The 24,165-nt window shown below is 47.7% G+C and overlaps 1 protein-coding gene across 22 annotated transcripts in view; it reads right to left on the reverse strand.

Annotated features, from left to right (window-relative positions):
- Rim (Rab3 interacting molecule) overlaps positions 1–24,165 on the reverse strand; it is a 94,718-nt gene that overhangs the window by 27,124 nt on the left and 43,429 nt on the right. For 14 of the 22 annotated variants that reach the window (XR_012999851.1, XR_012999854.1, XR_012999855.1 and 11 more), the window contains 8 exons: positions 14,826–15,033; positions 13,823–14,059; positions 13,101–13,148; positions 11,339–11,597; positions 9,760–10,014; positions 8,953–9,117; positions 3,871–3,900; positions 345–495 (listed from right to left, as the gene is read on the reverse strand). Coding sequence is in view for 1 of the 22 variants with exons in the window: in XM_076372768.1 (XP_076228883.1) it covers positions 345–495; positions 3,871–3,900; positions 8,953–9,117; positions 9,760–10,014; positions 11,339–11,597; positions 13,101–13,148; positions 13,823–14,059; positions 14,826–15,033 (1,353 nt within the window). In the remaining 21 variants the exon portion in view is untranslated. The remainder of the gene's footprint in view (positions 1–344; positions 496–3,870; positions 3,901–8,952; positions 9,118–9,759; positions 10,015–11,338; positions 11,598–13,100; positions 13,149–13,822; positions 14,060–14,825; positions 15,034–24,165) is intronic. The other 8 variants (XR_012999846.1, XR_012999857.1, XR_012999844.1 and 5 more) reach the window with 7 other exon arrangements.

Genomic DNA, 24,165 nt, shown 5'->3' on the forward strand with positions numbered 1-24,165 from the left:
TCTGCAGAATGATTTGATCGTTAATCGTTATCATTCGATAAGAAACAGAAGATTTCTTATGAATTTATACGAATAAAATAATACCTTGGAAATAATTGATAATTGTAATTTTCTTCTCGGAAATCAGAGATCGTATCACGACGCTTTACTAAATTGCTGTTCAAAATAATATTATAATACACAATGAACCAACATCATTCGAAAATTTCAATTTTCCCGTCGACTTCGGTCTCCCCGAAATCCGTCGCGGTCATGTAAATTCGCGTGAAGCTCAACAGTCCGCTAATTAGCGAGGTATCCCGGGAAGAGCTCGCTTCAAGAGTGGGTCCTGAAAGTCTGCTCACCTTGCGATAGGCTGCATAACCAGAAATAGACGCGGGTTGCTCGCGGATCATGAGGGCGGCCCGTTTACGCCCCTGCGGCGACATGTCCCTTCGGCTCCGGTGCTCCCCGTCGACGCACAGCTCCCTTTCCGGCGGGGGGCTAGAATAGTGGCTGCTCCGGCATGCGTTCATTTTTTTTTCGCCGATTAGTGATCGTCGTGTGTGGCTTACAGGTTAAATGGGGCGAGTGCTGTGATCTCGCGCTAGATTACAGAGTGCATGCGGCCAGGCTGGTTCTCATTGACGATGCTTACATATACATATATAAATATACACACATACACATACACACACGCGCGCGCGCGTATGCATATATGTTTACGTATGTATATACAGGCACTTGTACGTATATATACATACATATATATGTATATATACAAAAATGTATATATGTATATATATATACATATATGCACGTGTATATATATATGTGAATACATGTAATGTACATATCAATATATGTATATATGTATATATTATATATATATATATATGTATATATATATATATAATATATCAAATATGCAATTCTACGCTGCGTTGCTCATCGTGTCTTCAGTTCAACAGACGAACGAACTCGGAAAGCGAACAAACCAAGACACAGGGATGCGAGTTTCTACTACTTTGGCAGAGTTCAGACGTAAAAAATATATATATAAATATATGTATATATATTTATATATATATTATATTTAGAATGAACAAGTTGATCGGAATATATCGAACGATCCGGGACCGCTCGTGGTCCCGTACAAAAGTGATTTCTCGCGCGAGCAAGCTCGTTCTTCCTCAAATCAGTATTTACAATCCTACTTTGGCGATAGATAGGTGTTCTATGTATAGTGGACAGAGTGAGACACTAACTATTGACCCTTGGAACAATTGATTCCTTTTGTCGAAGCGAGCGCGGCCGTCGCGACGGAAAATTCGTTTCCCACCGAAAATAACCACGGGAAGATTTCATTCGTTTCGATTCTTTGTTCCCTTTAATTTCCGCTGTTCTGTGAGAGTGCACACGCGCGCGCGCGGGGAATGAATTACTTCCAACGGCAATACTTATTACCTCATTCCGCAGGGAACTGGTCGCACAAACCGGTCACGATCTGCAAAGTGCAAATGCATAATATTCCTGGCGATACGTAATCCGCGGGGGCGAAGCTATCGATTACGATTTACTTGCCAATGGAAGCCAGAACCGTACGGGCTGGACCGCCGTTTTCTCCCGATCCCCGTCCTCCCGCGAAAAATTGGAAGGACGTTTCCGTTGCCAAGAAAGCACCGCGGTCCGAAGAAAGGAGCCGGTCCGCCGGGAAACAATGGGAGGAAACGCGGCGCCGAACGAGCGCGACTGGCAGCAGCCAAAACGCGTGGCACACGCGTGAAACGGAACGGGAACGGTGAATAGAGACGAAGAGAGAGAGAAAAAAAAAATGGAAAATAAAAGAAGAAAGCTCGTAACCTCGTCCCACAGTTCCTGGCAACGGAACGCCGAAGACGCTAAAGCGCGGGGAACGCGTCGAATGTAGCTGGACGCTGCCCAAAAACACTGTCCAACGGTTTTTAATGTTTCCCTTTTATGTGCTCCAATGTTTGCTCCGGCGATTCTCTTGGATTCTCGCGCTGCGAACGCGAATTTTGAAACTCCGATGTGCCCGGTTTCTGAGAAATTTCATTTCGAAGGACATTCGGCGTTCAACTTTATTCGTTGGCTGTGCCAGTTACACAAACTTGCGGGGGATGATTCTGTTATTTTCCGCGAGTGAGATTATATACGTGTTTGTAATACTGTTTATTGGTTTATTTATCGAGAACCAAGGCAATTTCTATATAAAATTATTTACAATGTCAGGGTAATATATATATGGAGTTGTTCTTTATGAGAAACGTTTGTGTAACTTTCGTAGACAGCAAATAGTCCAAGATAATAGTTTCAAATTCTTTTCCGTTGGCACGAAATTTCTGTAGGACCTTGGAAATCGGTGATTCGTGTTGGACAGTGAGATCGTCGCGATCGGTTCAAGCTTCTTCGCGAGAGAAATGGAGCCACCCCGGCCGATGCATCGCGTTGCACTAAGCGTAAAAACTAGAAGCCATGTCCTCTCGCAATCTACGTTTCATCGTATTCCAAAAGAAAAGAGAAAGACGAACCAAACGAACAAACCAGAAAGGAAACAAAGTAAGAAGGAAGAAAAACAAGGAAACGTGAACGTAAACGTGGGAGGATGCAAGAAGCGATGACATGATGACGCCTACGTGTGCCTACGTGATCGGTGACCTACTGAATCTCTGCGCCCAGAACTACGGTCGTTTCACGAGGATCGTCGCGCGTCCGGGTCTCGCTTGTCTCTCGTTCCGCGCGATCCCAACGAGAAATTATGGCGCGGCTATTAAACGGATCCGCGATTCGAATTTAATTGTCATTTCAATCTCGTCTTCCGACGGTTTCTTTTAACCGCCGCTGAAACGAGCCCCCGCCACGAGTTAAGCCAGTCTTCGGCGATCGCGATTAATACAGAGCCGTTCGGGAACAAAGTTTCATGGAAATTGTATCTTTTTGGGGACGCGTCGCCGCCAGACTGCGGATGTTTATGCAAATATTGTTTCAAGGATTAATTTAGAGACCACCGGGTCGGACGTTTTATTTCTTTATCGAGCTCCGTTGAATAAAATAAGATTTTCGATGGAGCACTGTAAACTTTTTACTGTACCGTGTTTCAAATAATCTTATCGACGCGAAAAAACCGCATTTGTCGGTTTATTAGTCGTGAATGCAAAATGTTACTCGGAGGTTAGACGCGTTATTATTAAATCACGAAAGCTATAAGCGAACAAAGCACTCTTCCCAACGTGTTTGGAATTATCCAAAGGAAGCAGTTAAAAATACTAGCCAATCGAACGGTCGGTGAAAAATATGCAAATGTGAAACACTGGTTATATTCGGAGTCGAAAGGTTTCCAAAGATTCTTAAACCGAAGTAATATTTTCTACTTTCGTCGGACACTAGACCACGTCCGGTCGTTTTTCTTAGCGGAATCTATTCCAAGACTCGTTTCTGGGGTTACGCGAAGCCTGACCCCTCGAATAAAGTTTATTATAAATTCTTTTCCCTTTTCTCGTCGCGCGGTTTCTCGTTTCAGCGGGCTTCGCGGCGCCAGTGGATTAATAGGGACTGGTGAAAGGGAATCCCGCGACCGTTTTCGTCGTTTCTCGTCAACGGCGGCCGTTGCGCGCCGTCATTAAATCGTCCTCCGCGGGAACAAAACGCGGCCGGTCCCTTTGAGCCCGTTCACGCTTCTTTTCGGGATCACTTTCTCGTCCGCGCCGGCACGGCACGCGTCCGCTCAGCCGGTCCTCCGCGACTCGCACGCGATCTGGCGCGGTACGCTATCAAGAAACAACCCTAGCGGTGGTGAGGATGCAAAGAACTCGGTGGTGACTGGCGTGATACGTGAGAGAGGATAGAAAATATAAGTTGTAATGGCCGTACCGCTTATAATTTGACGGCATATTATGAAACCTAAAAAATAAATAACAGAGCACACGATTACAAATGAAATACAATGGAGAACGGCTGGCCGGTGCCAGCTCGGGGCTGTTTATCTTAACATTCCCTCGGCACGGGTTCAATTCGAACGGTCAAGAGCTCCAGTCGGAACTTAAAACCAGAATCAGTGCACGTAGTGCGCGAGAACACCGCGTCGGAACGAATCGGTTCAGGAAAATTAGAAAAGTTTGCTTTCTTCGAGGGATATCGAGCTGTAGAACGGGTATAGTGGGGTAGGCCTGAACAATGACGACGGTTTTTAGTATCTAGGTTTGGCGAACAATGCGTCAAACGTCTTGTGTTAAACATGGCTTCGAGTAGGTCGAGATTTATAGTAGATAAAGAATTTCGCGTTAAGATTTTCTTTCTGAAGGTAGTATAGAGATGACAACCCCCAAAATTGTAAACACAATTTTTGCTTCGCACAAGATTCGCTTCATACATACTTCGGAAAATAATCCGTCATGAGAAATAGAAAAGATCCTTACTATGAAACTTAATTGTAAACTCTGGTACAAAAAGTAATGCAGAGTTTATCAATTGCAATTTCGCGACACAAAAGATCCATCCCAAACAACTCAAACCTCACAAGAGAAGCATTATCCGCCAAGCAGAAATACCAAAGCCGCGCATGCTCGTTCAGCTAAATCCTTTTCCTGGAAAAATATCTCCACGGCAAAGACGAGCGTCGAACGAAAGAGGAGAGCGATCTGATCGCGTCGCGGCCGCCGACTCTCCGACGATGGATTTATTAATGTAACCAGTGAAACCCTTTCGGACAATCTTGTTAAGCGAATATTGAAGGTTATTAAATATCTCGGACGCCTTCGCGGGGCACCCGGTACCCGGGGGAATTGGATGTATCAATTATTCGCGCGTTCGTATTCCTCCCACGCGGGAAACAAATGAGGGAAAGAGGGAGCAAGAAAATGAACGAAAGAGAGAGAGAGAGAGAGGGAGAGAGAGGTGGAGGAAGAGGGAAAAGAGAGATAGCGGGAGAAAGAGAGAGAGAAAGTGAACAGGGGAAAAAAGAGAAGAAAATTGGTCAGCCGACGCACGCAGAGATTGAGGCCAGATGGATTAATGAAGCACGCGGTCGTTCCGAATCGTTTCTACAGATTCTCGACGGTCGAACCGACACACCCGACCTCGAGGCGCGACCGCCTCTCACTCTCTCTCTCTCTCTTTCTCTCTCTTTCTCTCTCCATCCCTCGCCCTTCCGTGCGATCCTCATACACACACGAGCACGGGGAAACGCGATCCAACGGGGCGGGCGGTTCGTACGCGACGAAATCGCGGTACGCTCGATGAAAAATTCAGCGGCGTGGCGGGGGTGGTTCGGCGGAGGCCGCTTTTCCCCGCGCGGCGCGGAAAACTTTCGACCCGCAACTTTACCCCCGGACTACGGAGGCTGTGTCGTGCAATTTTCAACGAGCCCCGGCAACTTCCAGATATTATTATTATTCGAGCACCCTCGAAACCGAAGAGGGTCGGAGATAAGGCGATTGATTACAAATGAAAGCGAGCGAGCGAGTCTCTGCCCCGTCCCTTCGCCTCTTCCTCTCTCTCTCTCTCTCTCTCCCTCTCTTCCTCTCTCTCTTTCTCTCTCTCTCTTTCTCTCCCTCTTCCCCGATTCTTCGCCCGGCAATCGCATTACTCTCTTAGAGAAGCGACTAGAAACCCTCTCGAGAGGCGCAGCTTGAAATTCAGAGCATCATCCGCGGAATAAATTTACAAAGGTTCGACCAATTAAAGCTGGAAATGGTGGCCGGGAGGAAGAGAGGAAAGCAACCCTCTCGTCTTCGGGATTCTTCTGGGTGGTAGCCTCGGTGCATTCGAGTCACGATTAATCCAGGACGCGCCGGCAGACTACGCGAACACTTTTCCCTTCTCTGTCCTTCTAGGCGGCTGGTACAGCGGAATACACGGGAATACCTGTGCACTGATCACCGGTGTCCACGTCCAGCGGAGATCGGCGAACGGAAAGAAACGAAGACAGGGGAAACGGAATCACTCGCGTACAGGGGGCGAGCCTGTTGGACGACTCACTGGGCACAACCGAATCCGGAATTCGAGGAGGGAGCCGATTAACTCGTCACGGGCGTGACGGTTCGCGAGCCACTGAATCCGAAAGGGGCACGGGCTCCGTGGAAATTGCACGAATCGCCGCGCGTCGGAAGAAAGAGGGACGAGCGAACGATAAAAACTTTATTAACCCGTCGCGTTCAAAGTGGATTCTGTTTAGACGCGGTGTCCGGCGCGCGGTTACCGCCGTGTTCCGTGGCCCCCGGGCCGCCGAGTCCTGTTTTTCGCTTTGTTTCCGTGTTTCCTTCGCCCTTTTTTTTCCTTTTCCCTTTCCTAACTTTCCTGCCGACGTTCCGTGCCCAGTCACGTAAACCGGTTGTACTCTGTCGTCACTCCGGCGTGACGTGTTTCTTCTGTTTTTGTTGTCGTTTTTTCGGGTTGCTCGTCACGTGGAAAATAAAGGGTCGGAAAGGCTCCGGTGGAAAGCACTTTGCACTCACAAATAACGATCGGACGTCATCGTTGGAATATTAATATGGATACGGGTTCAGGGGCTGGCTTCCGCAGCCAGCGGTGGTTGCAGGCCAACTGGCATGTCAATTGGCTTGTTGCCCAGTTTTATAACTTGGCTCTCGGCCTCTCCTCTACCCTGTCACCCACCCCCTCTCTCCCGCCGCCGCGTTCTGTCCGCCTCGCTCTTCCTTTCGACCGTTCTTTGTCGCCCGTTCTCGCTCGCTAATTCGCTTTCCCGCCCCGCGACTTCGTTATTCTCCGTCGTTCGCGCTCCAACATTGTCTCCCTTCCGACGTCGCGATCATCGACGGCCTTACGTCACCGTTACGCCGCCTTCCGTTACGGAAGACAAAAACCCCGGTCGTATCTAGCCTTCTTGCGACCCTCGTGTACTGCCAAGCAGCTTCGAGTCTCGAGTAATTAAGGAGCGTTAGGGATGAAATAAGTCAGTCGGCAGCGGATAAAATAAGTGTTTGGTAAAACGTATCACTGGAGACGGTGGAGGATGAAAAATTCACCGGCTGACGCCGGGATTGAGCGAAGTCGCCGGAGTGAATGTCTGAACCGGAAATTGTCCAAGCAGAAGGCGAAGAAAGATTTAAGACGGAAATTCTGTGTTAGAGTTTCTTGATCCATTTGTCTGATTAGCTACGGTACAATCCACCGAAGCGCTGACTGCAGTTATCTGACATAGAAGGAACTAGGGAAACGATTCGCAAGAAATAGAAAATTTAAAAGAAGAATTCGGCGGTGGTAATGATTTCTCCGTCATTCTGATATTGTCTTCAATCCCACGGAAACAATTAGAGTATATAAAATTACTGATATAATAAAATATCACAGCGTAACCAGACAGTAGTCGTAAGAATCGCGGTGCCAAGTAATCGATAATTGCTTCCATTTACCATTCCTACGAAACAATAAAGCGCTCAAGACTTCCGTAGCGGTGAAGGTGTTAAGACCGGAGCCGTAGAAGGTAGAAGACCCTTTCACGAGGTCGAGAGATCGAGGATTAAGCGTCAACGTCGGCAGCCACGTGGTCGAGTCGCAAACCGCAGGAACGGGGGATCACCGATCCGATGCAAAAAGCCGAACCGATGAGAGGGGTCGATCGATCGATCCATCGGATAGGGACCTAGCCGCTCGTGCTCCCTCAATGAGGCGGAATGGAATCAATGATGCAGGAAAGACGCATGGAGAAACATTTCACGGGCCGAATCTCGGATAATCTCGAACGACGGCGTCGCGTCGCGTCGCGTCGCGTCGCTGCTGGCCGTGTTATTGACGATTAAGACCGCGTCGCACGCTACCATTACGACGACAGTTACGATGCCGGTTACGGGGCCTGTAAACGGGATCTTAAGCCGGGAATAGTAACGTTTCGCGGATTAGTGACACGAGTCCCATTGGCCAAGGACTACGGTACGCTGCACCCGACCGGTTAAGTGCCATTAATTCATGAGTGACCGGAGAACCGTGAACCTTGCACGACACAGCTTCGCACTTACAACGACAAATTCTTCGACCGTCGTTCCTGGTGGACCGTTGCTTTATTCACGACCGTCGCGTGTTCGCTGCTAATAATTAACGATGTGGGTCTGTGAGCGATCTCAACTCGCAGAAGTCTATTCTTTAAATCTGAGACCGGAAACTGTGACGTATTGCAGACAACGGATAGACAGTTGAATGCTTTGAGAATAAAAAGATTAATATTCGTTTATCCGATCTAGTAGCTATGGCTGGTATCGAAAAATATATATCTCTACGAAATAGGTCACATTTCTATATTCGACCAACCTCCATTATAGAAACAAAGCTATCTTTACAACAGTTACCATCTCACAATGAACTACTAAAATTCCCAAAAGAACTTTCCTTCGAAATTTACACAAAATCCCTGTATTACGACCAGCCCTTGTTCCAAACGAAAACAAAACCATCTATGACGATTTACTCAACCGACACCAACGGGGAAAACATTCCCAGACGATTCCGCATTCGGAAGAACCCCGCAAATACCCATCGTATCTCTATTGGGATCGATGATAAGCACTCGAAACAAAATCGTTCGAAGGTGAAACCACGATCGGTCACAGACTCACGTACGACGGTGTACGGCAACTCCGTTCCCCACCATAAAAACACGGTGGATGTAAGAGAAGACGTCGCGCTCGGTGGAAGACGAAAGACGAAGTGGATATCTCGTTAGCCGCTTTCTCCGTCTCTGGGCTGGGACGTCTTTGTCCGTGGGGGATATTCGCGGCGCATCGGCCGCGAAAATAGCACGCTCTCCACCCGACCGAACGTACATATATATATGTATATGTATATATATATATATATACCTCGATATCGTTCGACTTTTCGGGGTTCAGTGGTAGTGGGACGGAGGGGTTGGAGGTTGTCAGAGAGAAAGATCGCGCAAGGGGGAGGGGATGGATGGAACGGAACCGCGACGTAGAGAGATTTTCGAAGGATGGCTCTTACCTGGAGGAACTGCCGATACTGCTTATACTGGCACCGTCAGCTGTTCTCCTTTGCTCCCTGGAGACGTCGCAGTCGGAAGTGTCAGAGTCGCTGAGCCGCGACGTCGTCGACGGTGGGCTCCGATGCCGGTCCGGTATCACCATGTCATCGGTCTCCTGATAGTATCTGTGTAACGCGAAATTTAGATCTCTCACGCTACCGCTCTATCTCTAGCCATAGGAGAAAAAGAATCGGCCGATCCGGCAGAATCGAATTCGCTGTTTCGTTCCCGCGAGTGATCACCGGCGCACACTGAAGGGACACACGACACCTCGACACACGATCGCGCGCCTCTAACGATCCTCCATCGGGATAACAAACGGCCCCGGTTCGTTCCAAAGCCCCGTGTCGACGGATTCCTTCTCCCCCAAAAGAGCCTAAAAAGAATCGTTCAGACCACCGGCCTGCCTACGGCGCTATAGCCTCTCTCTCTCGAGAACAAGCTCTAGGCTGGGGGTTACAGATGGTCAATGGGTCTGTAGGTCGGTGTGGGGGGAGAGGGTGGAGTTTTGTCACTGTAATCGGTTAAGTATTTGCCATTCCCGTATCTCTTTGAAAGCGTCTAAACAAGCGCAGAGAGTGTTCGTCAATCACCAATCCTCTAAGTCTCAATCAAGTTCTAGGTTGCTTCGACAGGCAGTAAATGATTTGCGTAAACAGCGACCGTGTGTGTGTCTCATAACCAAAGCCATGAAGAAATGAGGTAAGGTTTAAGTAAAACGCCCTATGTGTCTAGAACGTCGCCCCATCGACGCCGGACCAACATACCCATGCACGTGCCAGTGTTCCCCGTGGTTCATCAACGGGTGCCATTCGGGTTCTTCGTTCAGCCGGGCCGAGCCCAGCTCCAGCACAGCCTCGCCGAGGAAATCGTTAGGGTCGTAGTTCCTGTAGTCCCACACCGTGATCTCCAACGCGCGCTTCCTCAGCTCCGTCGACCTGATCCCGTTGTAGACGAACGTCTGGTCCCACCGTGGATCGTTCGTGTTCGCCAGCGTTTTCGTGCGTCTTTTCGACTTCTCGCTGCGTTTACAGCAATGAACATCGTTATTAGATGGTTACCAAATGACACTGAATGTTCGACCGATGTCGACTTTAACATTAGAACTACCAGATTGGTTAACTTCGTCGATTTCAAATCTATTCTTTCATAATTATCGAAAAATCGTGGATGACTCTCTCGTATTATTAAGTATATTGATTTAGATGAACTCTGACCAGAATATAAACAAATAGAAATCTCAATAAACGTATTTTTACAAATTGCACAAGAAAACACAAGACAATCGGCTTTACCGATCGATAGTTCTAGTGCTAAGCGCAGAGTATTTTCATTCGGGGAAAATGAAACGGAGAAGCACGCGGAATGTGGGGATTGTTGGCAACCCGGCCAAACTCTCGACGGCTATCTTTTTGGCTCGAGAAAGACTCTTCGGGAAATGATTAATCTTAAGGGTAGACAGATTTAACGGCATCGTCCAGACTCCGGTATCTTTTTACGCGGTCCTATCGCGTCCGCATGCACGCACGCGGCATGTTTCCGCCTCGTTGAATCGTCGCCGCGGTGTTCTTGGCGCTCGGCGATCGTAAAATCTCCGACGGAACGGTCTATCGATTATCCGAGCGGTAGCCGGATTTCAAATTTAAGGAACCCAGGGTGGGGCGACTCGATGTTTCGTGGAACTAAAGATTCGGTTTGGTGCACGCGAATTGGGGCTTTTAGCGATTAATCTTTGATTGTTGTCCCATTCTCTTGGAACACTCTGCATAGTTTCTTCATAGTTGCTGAAGGATGTTACGCGACCCTCCCTCTTTGGCTTCGATAAAACTCCGACTTTGTGTAGCCAAAAGTAAGGAGAACTTGTACTATAAATCTGAGTCGGACGAAGCAGTCGTCCATCATTTTCGGTTATTCCGTAAAACCAAAGAGTTCTATTGCAATCACAGAACAGTGTACTACTTGTTTCTCTAGCCTAGATCTCTACTAGGTCCTACAGACTATTAGATCAAATCAAATCGCGAATCAAGTTAAATCCTTCTAATAGTACGAAAGAAACTTAAGCCCTAACTAAACATTCTTAACACATTCTCGACTGACAATTTTACCCAGAAAATATCCTATATTACTGGTTATTGTTCCGTAATTAAATATGAAAGTGAAGCAATCTAAAGAAACTCCAATGTACTTTATTTATACATAACGAATTAAATAAAAATTAAAATTGAAATGGCTAATGCAAGTGCAAACACGAGTTAACTCGTGACCGATCAACGATCTGTTAAAACACACGAAAACAAGTACGAGGAACAAGAGAATTTCACCTTGCGCATTCGAATAGTTCCTCACCTCTTATCCGGAAGCAAAAAGATCTTCGCATACGGATTCCTAGGTTGCCCGTTGCTCCTTGGTATAAGCCCGGAGGCGCAGAACAGCGTGACGATCAGCTGCAGCGCGACGTGGTCGTAGCCCACCTTCACCTGCAGGCTGCCGCCGATGCTTCCTGTCGGGTGTCTGAGGTGTCTGGCGCGTCCCTGGCCGTGCAGGTCCGGCGAGCCGGGCGAGGTCACTAAAACCGAAGGTTTCTCGCGCCTCGCGTCGTATAACTCTGCAAGTGATCGTTCGGTGTCCGACAAACTTGAAATACTCTTGGAGCAATTCTAAGGTATCGTCGGGCTGCCTTTTCGTGTTTGGGCAACGCGAGAGCTCGGGAGTGCTCGTCATGGAACAGGGGGGGGGGGGGGAGGGCACACATCGAGGGTAGGGCCAAAGTTTACGACGGTGAAGAGAACGTCGAGGGTACCACGATTCGTACGGAGCTTTTATATTCACGGGAACCAAAAAATGCTTGCGGGGAAATACTTAACATTCGAGTCTGGCTGGCACTAAAAGCTCGGCGGAAGATCTCGTTCCCGGCATGTTTATCGGCGGACGTTAATTTAACGGCGATTTCGTGGTTCACGACGGCGATTCGACGGTTCGAAAGTTTCCGCGAGAAACGCCGCGGATTTAATGCGGCAGCACACGGTGAAACCCGTTCCGCTGATGGAATTCTGTATAACCGTCGAATCGCTGTAAGACACCCCGGGAACACGTCACTTCCCCCTCGTCGCGAGGTGTAACGGAATTTACGACGGGCAGACACATCCATTCCTCGGGAGTATGTTCACACAGTTCACGTGCGGGTTTTGCTCCCCCGGGCGCGGCTCTACGTCGAAATAACGCGGCCATCTGGGTGCAGTCGGACGCACCGAAATTTCGTCGCGTAAACGCGCGTACGCCGCGGAGAACGTGGCACACTTTCTTCTAGCTTCTCGACTGTTGATTCATTGCACGTTACGTTTACTCCTCTCGAACGGACGAAAAAAAGAAACATTACGTCGTTAAGGAGAATGATCTGTCATAGAGTATGATTTTCTGGACGCTTAAAAATATAAAAAAAAGGAAACAAAAATGTTAGATCGTGAGGAACGGTAATGATATTTCATCGAGATTCTTCTTGCTCCTTATGTATACGTAGGCGCATTGTTCTACGGTCGTCAACGATAGCGGCACTTAATTACGCAATAATTAAAGTGGAAATTACAGTACATTACGAGTTACGATACGTTGCACTATAAATCTTAAATGGAACAGTCTAAGAAGAAAATCATCAACAAAAAGGTTGATCGCAGAGTATACAGGAGTTTAGTGGCCCTTTCAAACGGGTAGGGAAGATAGCGGATACAAAGAGAACGTTCTTGTTACAGAGATTCACTTCGCCTGAAAGTTGTTGCTCCCATAAAAAAATCTATGCTCGTAATACGGCGGTGTTCAGCGGGGAAGGGCGGCCGGGCGGGGCGGGGGTGCATTTGCGCTACTCTCTACACTCTACTGGGTAACATCGACGGTATACACAAAGCGGGGATTAACAATCGTGATGCCTTTCAGCGTCGATCTCGACGTCGCATTACCATCTCCTGACATTGTCTTCCGAAATCGGACAACGAAAGGGTGAAGTGGGCGAAACGAAATAGAGAGAACAGTGGAGAAAGGTGTGAAACATCGATTACTGGGTTTCGTAGGGCGGGCGGGGGGGCGGGCAAAGATTTAAAGAAATTTTGAGGCCTACCCCATAGAATACATTTCTTAAGACCTGGAATGCGAAAAATCATATAATCTGTGACAATATAGCGTCGCTTTCAGTCGGCTTAAAGTTTACTTAATTCTACGTGAATGGAATATTGCTCGGTATCGATCTTTCAACCGTGTCCCGCGATTCCTCTTAGTTGAAGCTAATTAATTCTAAAGTTCTCTAGTCTAAGTAACGCTAACGTCCATGGGTTCAGAGTGAATTGCCAAACGGTACACGTACTATTCGACGTACAAAAATATGAAAAACAGAATATCGAATAGAATACAGGACGTAAATCTGTCGTCAGATTTCCTCGCGAGGGAAACCTTCGATCGAACTCCGAAATCGTATCGACGCAATGTTTCACGGAGAATCCCGGCGAATTCACTCGATTACCGTTCGACAAACCACCCTACACAAGGAAACACATCCCCGTCAACTACACTTCCACGTCAACTCCCAGTACATCCTAATCTATCGCGGTTAAACTGAACACCAACTACAGTCCACGTCGCAAGGGTTTATTATACAACCGGTACACTCTTCAAAGCGCGGGACAATATCGAGGAGAAGAATAGGAGGTAAAACCGTCCAAGAACAAAATCCACGGGAACGTGTTCGAAGGGAAACGAACAGGAGAAGGAGAAACGAGGGAATGAAAAGAACCGAAATAGGGAATATGCTGGGGGGACGAAAGGTGGCGTGAAGCGTATAGTTACCTTTGTGGTGAGGTTGTTGGGGCCCGGGTATCGTTTCCGGATGCTTTTGTCTCCACTGGGTCTGCGCGGTGATCCTGCGCGATGCCATCGGCGTCGGGTCCGCGGGCATCGTCACCAAGTTCCGCGAAACTAACAGCTCCACTTGGGGATCCTGCCTCGACTCCGCGATGATGTCGTAAACTTCTTGGAAGGTCTTGCCCTGAAGGGACCTCCCGTTCCACTTGATCACCTCGTCACCTGAAATCGTCGAGTGTCCGGTCGGTTCCTATTGGATTGCCTGCGGGCCGGAGCACGGGGGTGGAAGTTGGAGGATTTATTTACTCCGGGCTGGAATATCTTTTACTGGAGCCGGAGCCTCGGAGGATGTCTGCTTTCGCGGGGTGATCGAGGAAAACTCCTGACGCGGTGATTCTAGCTCCAGGTGATCTAGGGGTGTTTGCGGATACTTGGCTCGGCCTGATCTGGGCTACTTTATGGAATTTGATTGGCGTCGTTCGTGGGACCTTCGATCGTTTAGAAAGGACGTTACGTTTGGTTCAATGAGAAAGGAAGTGTGTTTGATAAGTAACTCAGATGAAACTAGAATCTGCCCTGCGAATTGAATACTCGTAGTAATTCAATATTCTCTTTATTTCTTTCGAAATATCGAGTATCGTCACTTCCATGTTAAGTTCGAACACTCTTCGTTCGATTCGGCAAGAAGTAAACTTTCGCTTAGAATCAACCCTGCGCCTTACACGGATCATCATGTAACTAACCACTCCAAACTGGCTGTCAAAGGGTTCCCCGATCAACGGTATCTAAGACACGTCAAAGGGAGCAGCGACAGGTTCCCACGGAGCGTTACGTGGTAGGGGGAGTGTGGTAGGTGAAAGATATCGTCTAGAAGGTGGGCGAAGCGTCAGAGGTGTCTAACCGGAAGGCGATTCCTCCGAGAGCGATAGAGGCGGTGGGAGGTGGAAAGGTGATTCCTAAGGACGACGAGTTAAATTTATCGTCTTACCGGGTCTGAGTTGACCTTCTATGTCAGCCGTGCTACCCTGCTTGACCTTCTCGATGAGCGCGCCCATGGACCCATCTTCGAGCAGCTTCCCGCCGACGACTTTCAGCCCGAGTATGCTACTACTGCTCCCGGATCCTGGCTGCTTTCGCAACACCATGTGGCCAATGATCTTCTGGCCGTCTCTGCTCACTTGCCAGGATAACGGATGCTACGAAGCGCGGAGAGAACGGATTTTTGTTTTTTTTTTTCATACTGTCAATCCTCTTTCTTTCTTTCGTTTCGTTTCGACGATCAGAGCGTCGCGTTGTGAGATGACAGGGGGTGGACTGGTGGCGTGGCGGTGGGTCGGTGGGCGGGTAGAGGGGCGAAACGCGGCGTGGTCACGGCCGACATTCGGAAACCGACCCATCGACCTTCCCGCTGGCGGGATAACGGCTCGAAGACGATCGGCTTCGAAATGTCGGGCACGCAGCGGGGCTGGTCGCAATGGTATGTGACTCGTGAATAGACATTGATGACTTCGAAGCTGACGCGGAAAAATATCCTGCGCGCTGAACGACCGTGCGACTCGCTGATTCCTTCGTGGAAGTTATCGGTTACATTTCAACGAATTCCTTTTCGGGCAGTTCCGTCGGCAGGGGTAACTTCGTGGGGATGATTATCGAACTGATCGGGCTTCGACGATCAATTGAGGATACTTATCATCCGATCCGATGAATGGAACTTTCGAGTTTGAATGTCGTTCAGATGGTAATCGCGGAAGTTTTGTGAATGTTTCTAACAGGACATGATTTTATATAATATTTTTCTGTGAGAAGTAAATCCGCACGAAGTTATTGATTGAATTATTGTATTGGGATCGAAAGACGAACGAATGAGGATTTAGTCAGTTTTCGTGGGAGTATCAGCGAATCTGGGTATGTACGTTCGTTAGTCGCAGGTTATTTCTCTCGCGAAGAATTCTGACGAAGAGAGAGAGCTGAAGAGATTTGATGGTATTCCTGACGGTGTGATGAGCGTTACGCAGGGTATTCGAAAGATTCCCATCGATCGATGCGCGGTGAGAGGCTGGAATCAATCGGTTTCAATGCTAAGATCAACCGGGAAACCACGAAATCGGGAAATTCAAGTTCGAATACCCTGCGAAACGCGGAAAGCGTTCGTCGCTACGTGAATCCGCTACATCTACAGTGGAGGTGAACGATAAAAAACGATCAAGCACGACAAAAAAAGGGGGAGGCAAGCTGTTTCTCTTTTTTTTTCTTTCTTTCCTCTTTTCTCGTAGCAAGCTACACAACACGTGTCTAGAACACACCGTGAAACAGTCAAACTAAAGGTCCGTGCACTAAAAAGGGAACGAAAAAAGTACGAAAAGAAAAAGAAAAGAAAACACTGCATGCGTTCACCAACGTGGTACAAAAAGAACACGAGCAGAAAGCGGAACGATCCCATCGAACGCCCAATGTCCGAGGTTTCTCCGTGGTTTCAGGCATGCGACAGCCGCGTGATCAGTCAGTCAGCTTGCGTTTTTAGAGAGACGACACAAAGAAAAACGACAACCAACAGAAACCAAGAGAGAAAACGAAAAACAGAGAAAAAACAAGAAGAAATGTAACAAGATATACATATATAAGAACCGTGGTGGTGAAGTTTCTCTGTCGAACAGCGACTCGATTCATCTTGGTGGATCTACTTTAGGGAGAGGGGTCGCCTCCTTCCGGTTTTCCCGTGAGCATCGCGCGGCGGGCGTTTACGACGCGCCGCGGACGTCGTGAAACCCGCGTAAAACACGATCCCGCGTGACGCCCGTTTCCCTGTTTCACTCGCGCGCCGGCTTCGCAGGTTCGAGATTAAAGTGACCGTTCGCGACAACGACGCGGACGTTGCGCGCCTCATTTCTCTCTATTCCGTACTTTAAGCGCGACATAATTGGCCGTTGAATACTTTAATTGACTACAGTTGATTCCATTGTAAGTGACATCATTGTAATTAATACCCGATTCCACTTAGAATCGAGTTTCCCATTGGCGAAAGCGGGTAACTCCAGTTTTTGAACGTTTCCAAATTTTAATATCGAAATAGTTGATTGAGGCATGATTTCATTATATTTCCCCAGTTTCTATTTTGTGAAGTTCATTGCTTTGGCTAACGAACGATTCAATTGACCTAAGCGTTCGGTCCCTGACTATTCGAACCTCGAATTGCTCGATCTTCCGCGATCTATTCCGTTCAACCCTTTCGCTGTGAGGATTGGATAAGGAATATTTTCGTTATAACGTACAACTTGTTATCCGACTATTGTTATTCGTTTCTATTTTCTTTGTACCCTCGTTGCGCTGTTACGCTCATAAATTCCTAAATGGCCGTCGAGCCACGCTCGACTTGCGGCCGCAAAGAGTTAATTAACGCGTTTCGAATGAACGAATAATATAATTAATGTTACTAATACTAATCGATGGACAATAACGCGAACCAATAAGGTAATTAAGTATGATGTATTCCCGGGTGTCGGCTGATAGTAGCCTGCATTAGTATCGGTCGACTATTGTGGCTGTTGACGTTAAAAGCGAATGGCTTGAATAAACGAAAAATGTCCCGCTTACCGTAGTTATCATTCCCCACATCTAATAATTATAATTTAATACTACTCTAAATTGAACACCCATGCAATTCCGCCAAGAATTCTCGTTATGTACCGAAAAGTCCGAAAAACATCCTTTCACCGTTTCGAATTGGACTAAGAGTTTCCACAATTTTCGCAATTCCTGTGTTACTTTCTTGTGCAACTGTTCTTGTCTCGATTGTTCCGTGGAAAGTCGCGGAACCGTTCGCTTCGGGACGTTGTTTCGTTTCTTTTCCCACGAGCGCGGCCAATTACATCCGCTGCTGGTTTCCGGGGCGGCGCTTGAGTCGCGGATTTATCGAAAGACACCGCGAAACCGATCGACGCCGGGCTAACGAGGTCGTCGAGACCCCGCCGCTTCGGATATCCTTTGGCCGTGTTCCAATTCGATTAATTATGAAACAGGTACGCCTTTCTCTCTCCCGTTTGCTTCCCCGGCTACCTGGCATCCTTTCGGCCATTTTAATTGGACGTTTCGGGATCGCCGGCGGTTCCGCGGAATCGCCACGACGGTTCAAGGATCGGTAATCGTCTTGTCCCTACCTCGTGCTATCAACTAGAATCGAAACGTCGCTTCGAACGTTACAAAAGCACTTCGAAGTACCATTTTCATTAAGAATTCTCAACAATGATCTTTACATCCTCGAAAAATGAAAAACATTATTACACATATCTACATCTTAGTGATAGCGAATACTTTACATTTATGATTCTCGAATCGTTAACTGAACTGTCACCGAGCACAGAATATCGCAGCACCCCAAACACCTTTCACCGTTAAAAAACCCAGCAGTTAAACAATGGCAACAATCCTTTTCAAATAGCACTACACACTCGACAAAAGAAATTCCAAAGCGTCAAGCATAAATCTCTCCTCCAATTATCCTTTCAAAACTGTACTTCGAAATACGTTCCCCCGCTGGATCGTCGGCCGGATAATCACCCAGACGTCGCACGAACGATGGACGTACGACATCTCCACAACGGCCGTGCGTCGAGTACAAGCGTGACCGAAAGAACACACGGTTCAATTTCCTGGACTCGCGTGTCCATTATTCCAGATCGTCGGAATTTCAACCGGCACGCCGACCCTTGACCGATCGTCCGTCGATGGAAAACTTTTCTGTCGAATCATTCTCCCTTTTTCCCGTGGAAAGAAAATTCCGGCTAATCGCGGAGCGCCCCGGAACAGGGGGTCGATCTTGATTTCGCCGAAGGAGTACATAAGACGATCCGCCGGCAGATAAATTGCTCGATTGCCGTCCGTTTACTCGGACCGAATTTAATCTTGCTTATTTGCCTCGCATAATTGGAACACGGCCTGCCCCCGTCCCTTTCCTGTCCGTCCGCCCCCGAACTTCCTGTCTTCGTCCCGTTTTATCGAACGTTGATCCGCGGACGGGCGAGCCGCGCACGCAATCTCCGAGCGAGTCGTTCGTTCGTTCGTTCCTGGTCGCGAGCAAACGATCACCGGCGAGATCGGGACGCGGCGTGGCAATTACGGAAACTAAAGGAGAACCATCGGCTGGGATTCTCAGAGCGCTCGCCGCACAATGCGGCCGCCTGCGGACAAAACCCCGAAATTCGACTAATCACATAACGAAAATTGAAGGTTACCTTTGCTAAGTTGTCCCTGCTATACAAAACGATTTTCATTTGGAAAATACAAATTTCAATCAATTCTGTTTCTCTACCGCGAAATATCCATTGTTATTGAAACAACGTTGTCCCTGCTATACAAAATGATTTTCATTCGGAAAATACAAATACGCAAATAAATTGAGTTTCTCGCAAAATATCCATTATCATTGAAGAAACTTGATAATATCTCCATAACCTGAACAAAATATAACCACCATATGTTTAGCTTTGTACCTTACAACTTTTGTCTGAAGCATTCTTTTCTATCGCTCATACTTTTTAAGTTATCGAGTTTTGTCCAGAAAACGGCCGTCTGGCCGCACTGTGCGCCGCGAGAAACTCGGTCACCCGGTGCCGATCGAGCTCCGGCTGGAACCCACCGGCAGCATCGCTCTCATCTTTCGGTTTGTACCTGTCGTCCGGAAGAATCGAGTAATTAAAAGTTCGCCGGCAAAAAAATCGGGGATGGAGTATTTCTGGGGGAAATAACAGAGTGTCGGGCCGGAACGTCGATGCCGGGGTTCGTAAACTTCCCGGCGGGTTTTATTGTTCGAATTGAGGCTAAGGAGTCCCGCGGATCTTTCTAAACCGGAAATAACGACCGCCGACCGCGGGGGATGGTCGTGAATTTTCACGACACACCGGTGAGACGTTCCGTGGAAACGAGCGGTCTATGGTATCGAAAGCTCGGCCGGAGTACCGGTAACCTACGAGTCTTTTTTTCTTCGAAGTGTCATTTGGAAGTATCTTTAACACTCTCAGCTGTCGATTCTTTGGTTTAGATGTCTCTCGGGAGTGTAGCAGTGGGAGTTGTTTTATTGTTAATTATTTTTTAGGATGCGTGAAAAAGAGTTCTGTGTCGTGGATATTTTGTTTGCGTGTTGATTTCGATTGTAAAGAAATGAATCTGTTGCTCGTTCACTGAATTCTGTTTGATATTTTAGACGTGGGACGATATGCACGGTTAATTTCTCTTGGAAACAGGCTTAGGATTGAATTAAAAATGCGTGTCATTGATAAGAGTAAAGGAGGATAGTCAGAGATTATTCTACACGCAGAAATCTATCGAGAAAGAAGGATAAGATTCTCTCAATTGAAGGTTTCCTCCTAAGAAAATCGAGTTCCGACGTTCACCGAGCACGCGTATCGGTGGCTGTTCATGACGAGACGTTTCTACCGCTGGATACCAACGCACGCGTGCTCGGCAAACTTTCAAACTCGATTCCCCCGAAAACGAGGCCCCGAACGGGAAACTTTATTCTTCCTTGTCAACCTGTTCTCCCATGTAGAATAACCGCCCTCTCTGTTGCAACCCACCCTTTGTAGATCGCACCCTTGCCTCTATCAGCAACGCGTGTTCCTAACGTGTCTCTTAAAATACTTTCAACAGAAAGTTCAGTTCGGACGAAAAATTCACTCGAAATTCCAAATCATACCTCGAAGAAAAATATCGAATGACACTGACATTGAACCAAGCTGTTCCATCGAGAGAAATGCGAACTCTATGCAACAATTCTTTCCATTTCCAAGACCTTTCTCCGCAGAAAGATAAATCATGAGCCAAACATCTAACTACATTAAAAAATAACAATACCATGATCTTTCCATTGAAGTAATCCAATTATAAACAACTCCCAGTTCGAGACGCGAAAGCCCAAAGTCGCCAATATGGCAATTACGCGTGACATACATCCTCGAACGGGCGAAATACTCGATGATACAGATTCCACGCTCGATTCTCCCGTTCGCCAGGGAAATCCGTTAACCAGGAACGAACGGCTAATACGAGAAAGCGATGCCTGTGTCTCGCGGATAACTGGCAGCCCGGTTCCGTTCGAGCGGGTCCACGGCAGACGGAAGCGTCGACGAGAGGGGCGCGGCGGGTCGCGCGAAAAGAATGGTCCGGCGCGAGGCGCGGCCGCGGATCGAAATTCGAAGCCGATTTACGAGGTCGTATAATAACAATAACGGATAATCGAACGGCGTGGTCGGGCCGTCGCGTCTGGGCATCCCGACGCCGGCAAATTGACAAATATAACCGGCGGGGCCGGGGGAGAGGCTATCGGAAAACTTCGGTCCAAATGGAGGCCGGCACGCCCGGAAGAACAATGACGGACCGATGACGCCGGGCCGTTCGCCGAACGGGGCTCCGTTTTCACGCGATGATCCTGAATGTTCGCCGGTTACGAAACCGCCGGCGGACGGGACGGTGTTTGCTCCGTTCCCGTCCTCTTTTTAAATCGCTCACGGGCCGGCTCGGTTCTGCCTCGATTGGTAGAGACTGGTTTATCTTGAAACGCTCCCGTTCTGTTTCAGCGGGCCTCGCTGTTTAACACGTCAACTATGTTTGACGAGTGTACACGTCATCTTAAAGCTTGAAATGATAATTCTTTCAACGATGAATCCTTTGTTTTTTCAGATAAACGTGTAATTCTTCTTTGTTTTGCTTTGGTCTTTCATTAAAATATACTCTAGGTGTATCTGCCCTGCGTAGAACCAGAGGTTTTTCCAACTAAATTCCACAGTTAACTGGTTAACACGTTGACTGCCACGGGAGTCACTGATGACCGGAGCATCCAAATTACAAGATAATAATTATAACTTATAAGAAAACTAATGACGAATACAAATGTTCAGTAACGTAAATAACTAGATAATAATCTAACGCAAGAATTATGATACTTGCGTTAATATAATTCTTAATATAATAATAATATAATTCTGACGTTTTTCGTGGCAGTCAACGCGTTAACAGACTTCAGCGAATCCTTTTGACATAGTTTCCTAGATTTCCGTGTGGTTGTACATTATTTCATTGTTAGCAACTTCTTTTGTGGATTCAGGTGTATTAGACTAATCTTAGTGTAGAGGGATTGTAAAATGGTAAACTTGTCGATGTTACTTTAGTACTATTACCGTATAAGAACTCGAAAATCTCTATCTTTTCAAACATTGGAATACCAAAGGAAGGCAGCGAAAGTGCAGCGTTCATCGTCGTTAGCGATAAATCTTTTTCGTCCGCTTCCGAGGAGGTGGGCCCGAGAGCGATACGCGACAGTTCCGTCCGTCCGGGAAGTAATAGCCGCGGCTCGGAAGAAATACATTCCCAATTAACCGCGGGGACGCGCAATTCCGGCCGGAAATATCGTTTCGAAAATTTGTCCGGGGGTCCGGTTGGGCGAGCGTCCCGTCCAAACTCGATTAAACCGTGCGGCGGCGGCGGCGGCGGCGGCGGATCCCTGCGCCTCCGACGCCCCCACTTTTCCGGTTTAATAACGCGAAACGATACATTGTCCCCGGGTCGCCGGCGTGAGATGTATCGTGTGGTGAATGAACAGTGGCGAATGTGAGTGGTGACGGGAGGTGGGGATGATGAGAGTCGTGTGCCGCGTTGGAATCCCCCCGAACGGCGGATCCGCGGGGCAACATCCGGTACACCGAACGACGCGACGAGGAACCGTTCACTCGCGTCCTCGCGAGAGCCGAATGAGAGATCTAGATGGAGGACGGTTCGATGAATGGAACGAAGTTCGATGAGTCGAGAACAGAGGCGAGAGGTGACTTGCGCGAGGATTTCGCGCGACGAGTCCAAGTCGTTCCCTGGCAGCGTCTGTTTTTCAAGCGAGAATAGCCGGTCGAGTTGAGATGAGACGAGGTGAAGAGAAGGTGAGTTCCGTGAAGAAAGCGATGATTTTCTACTGGTCTAGGTGTCCACGGCGGAGCGTGTTGAACCGGTGTTCGTGTGCTCGTTTCGATGGAACTTGGGAAATAGTTGGAGCAGCTTGATAAGTGACTGTTTTCTCAGCAGTCGTCGTCTATATCGATGAAGTGAAAAATATTCTTGGTTTAATGAAGAGAGTTAAAAAAGAAATATTATTTTTTAATGTTCTACTTAGATAAGAACAATTTTAACTATTCGACAGTGTGTTTTTCTTATTAGAAGATGCATCATTTTGAAATTTACAATGTTCCAGCTCCAGTACTTTCCAAGGTATCCGAATGTATATTTCGACTTCTGTTTTCACTCGTTCAGCACGAACGTCAACCAAAAAAAGAACTACGTGTCAGCTGTTCCAAGTTGAACCGCATTTCGCCAAAGTCTCATCGAAACTGGCGAGCGTCGCTTCAGCACGTTCCACCGCAGGTAAACGGCACAAAGTCCCTTGTCATTAGCGAGACAAGACTCAAGACTCATGCGAAGGTGCTGATTTCATCTATTGGTGGGCCAGGAACGCCGCATTCCCCTTTCGAGTCCGACAAACGCTCTCGGTCCGTGACGGTGGTCGAGACGCTCGGCAACGAGACACGAGCTCTCCTTGCAACGCAACAGTAACAATGTACAACAACAACAACAACAACAGCAACAAAACGAACAACGGGACGATCACGAACTCCCGAGATCGTTGACGAGAAAACGACGGGACACCGTCTCCAAGCGCGAAAGCCTTCAAGCTCGATGTTCCGGGGGGTGAAATCGAGCAAAAGAGGTGTCTTGGTTCGCGAGGTTCACGTGTCGCTCGAACAGACAGGTTAACCGCGAGGTGTCGGAAACGAGACAGGCCTCCCTGAAACTTCGGCTCACCTGGCATTCGACGCGTCAACCCTTTCGTCGCGCGCCCCATCCAGACGCTAAGCTTCTACGGTGTCTAATCGTCTAAACCAGCGACGAGCGACGAGCGACGAGCATTTCACGTTGACCATTTGGAATTCACAGATTCGTACAGGGACCGTGAAATAATCTAAAGAATCAATGTTAACCGTTTGCAGTCGAAAGTTTGTCACAATGTTCAACTGAGGAAGCTAATTAATAAGAAAACAGATAAATTAAGGAACTATTTAATTCGAATATTTCGCTTATCGATGCGTTATACGAAGTTTAATATCATGTATGAGACTTTATAATAGTACTATATCAAACGTTCGTATGTGTAACTTTCGAGTGTAAAGAATCAATATTGTCAATCAATGGAGCGAATTTATCATTTTCAACAAGACAAGCTTGTCACTCATCGCCGGTCCAAGCAGGAGTAAGAAGGACCCGAGAATTCCATGGGGACCAGCAACGGAAGGGTTGCG

This window comes from Nomia melanderi, chromosome 12 (genome assembly GCF_051020985.1).
Source record: "Nomia melanderi isolate GNS246 chromosome 12, iyNomMela1, whole genome shotgun sequence".
NCBI classification, from domain to species: domain Eukaryota; kingdom Metazoa; phylum Arthropoda; class Insecta; order Hymenoptera; family Halictidae; genus Nomia; species Nomia melanderi.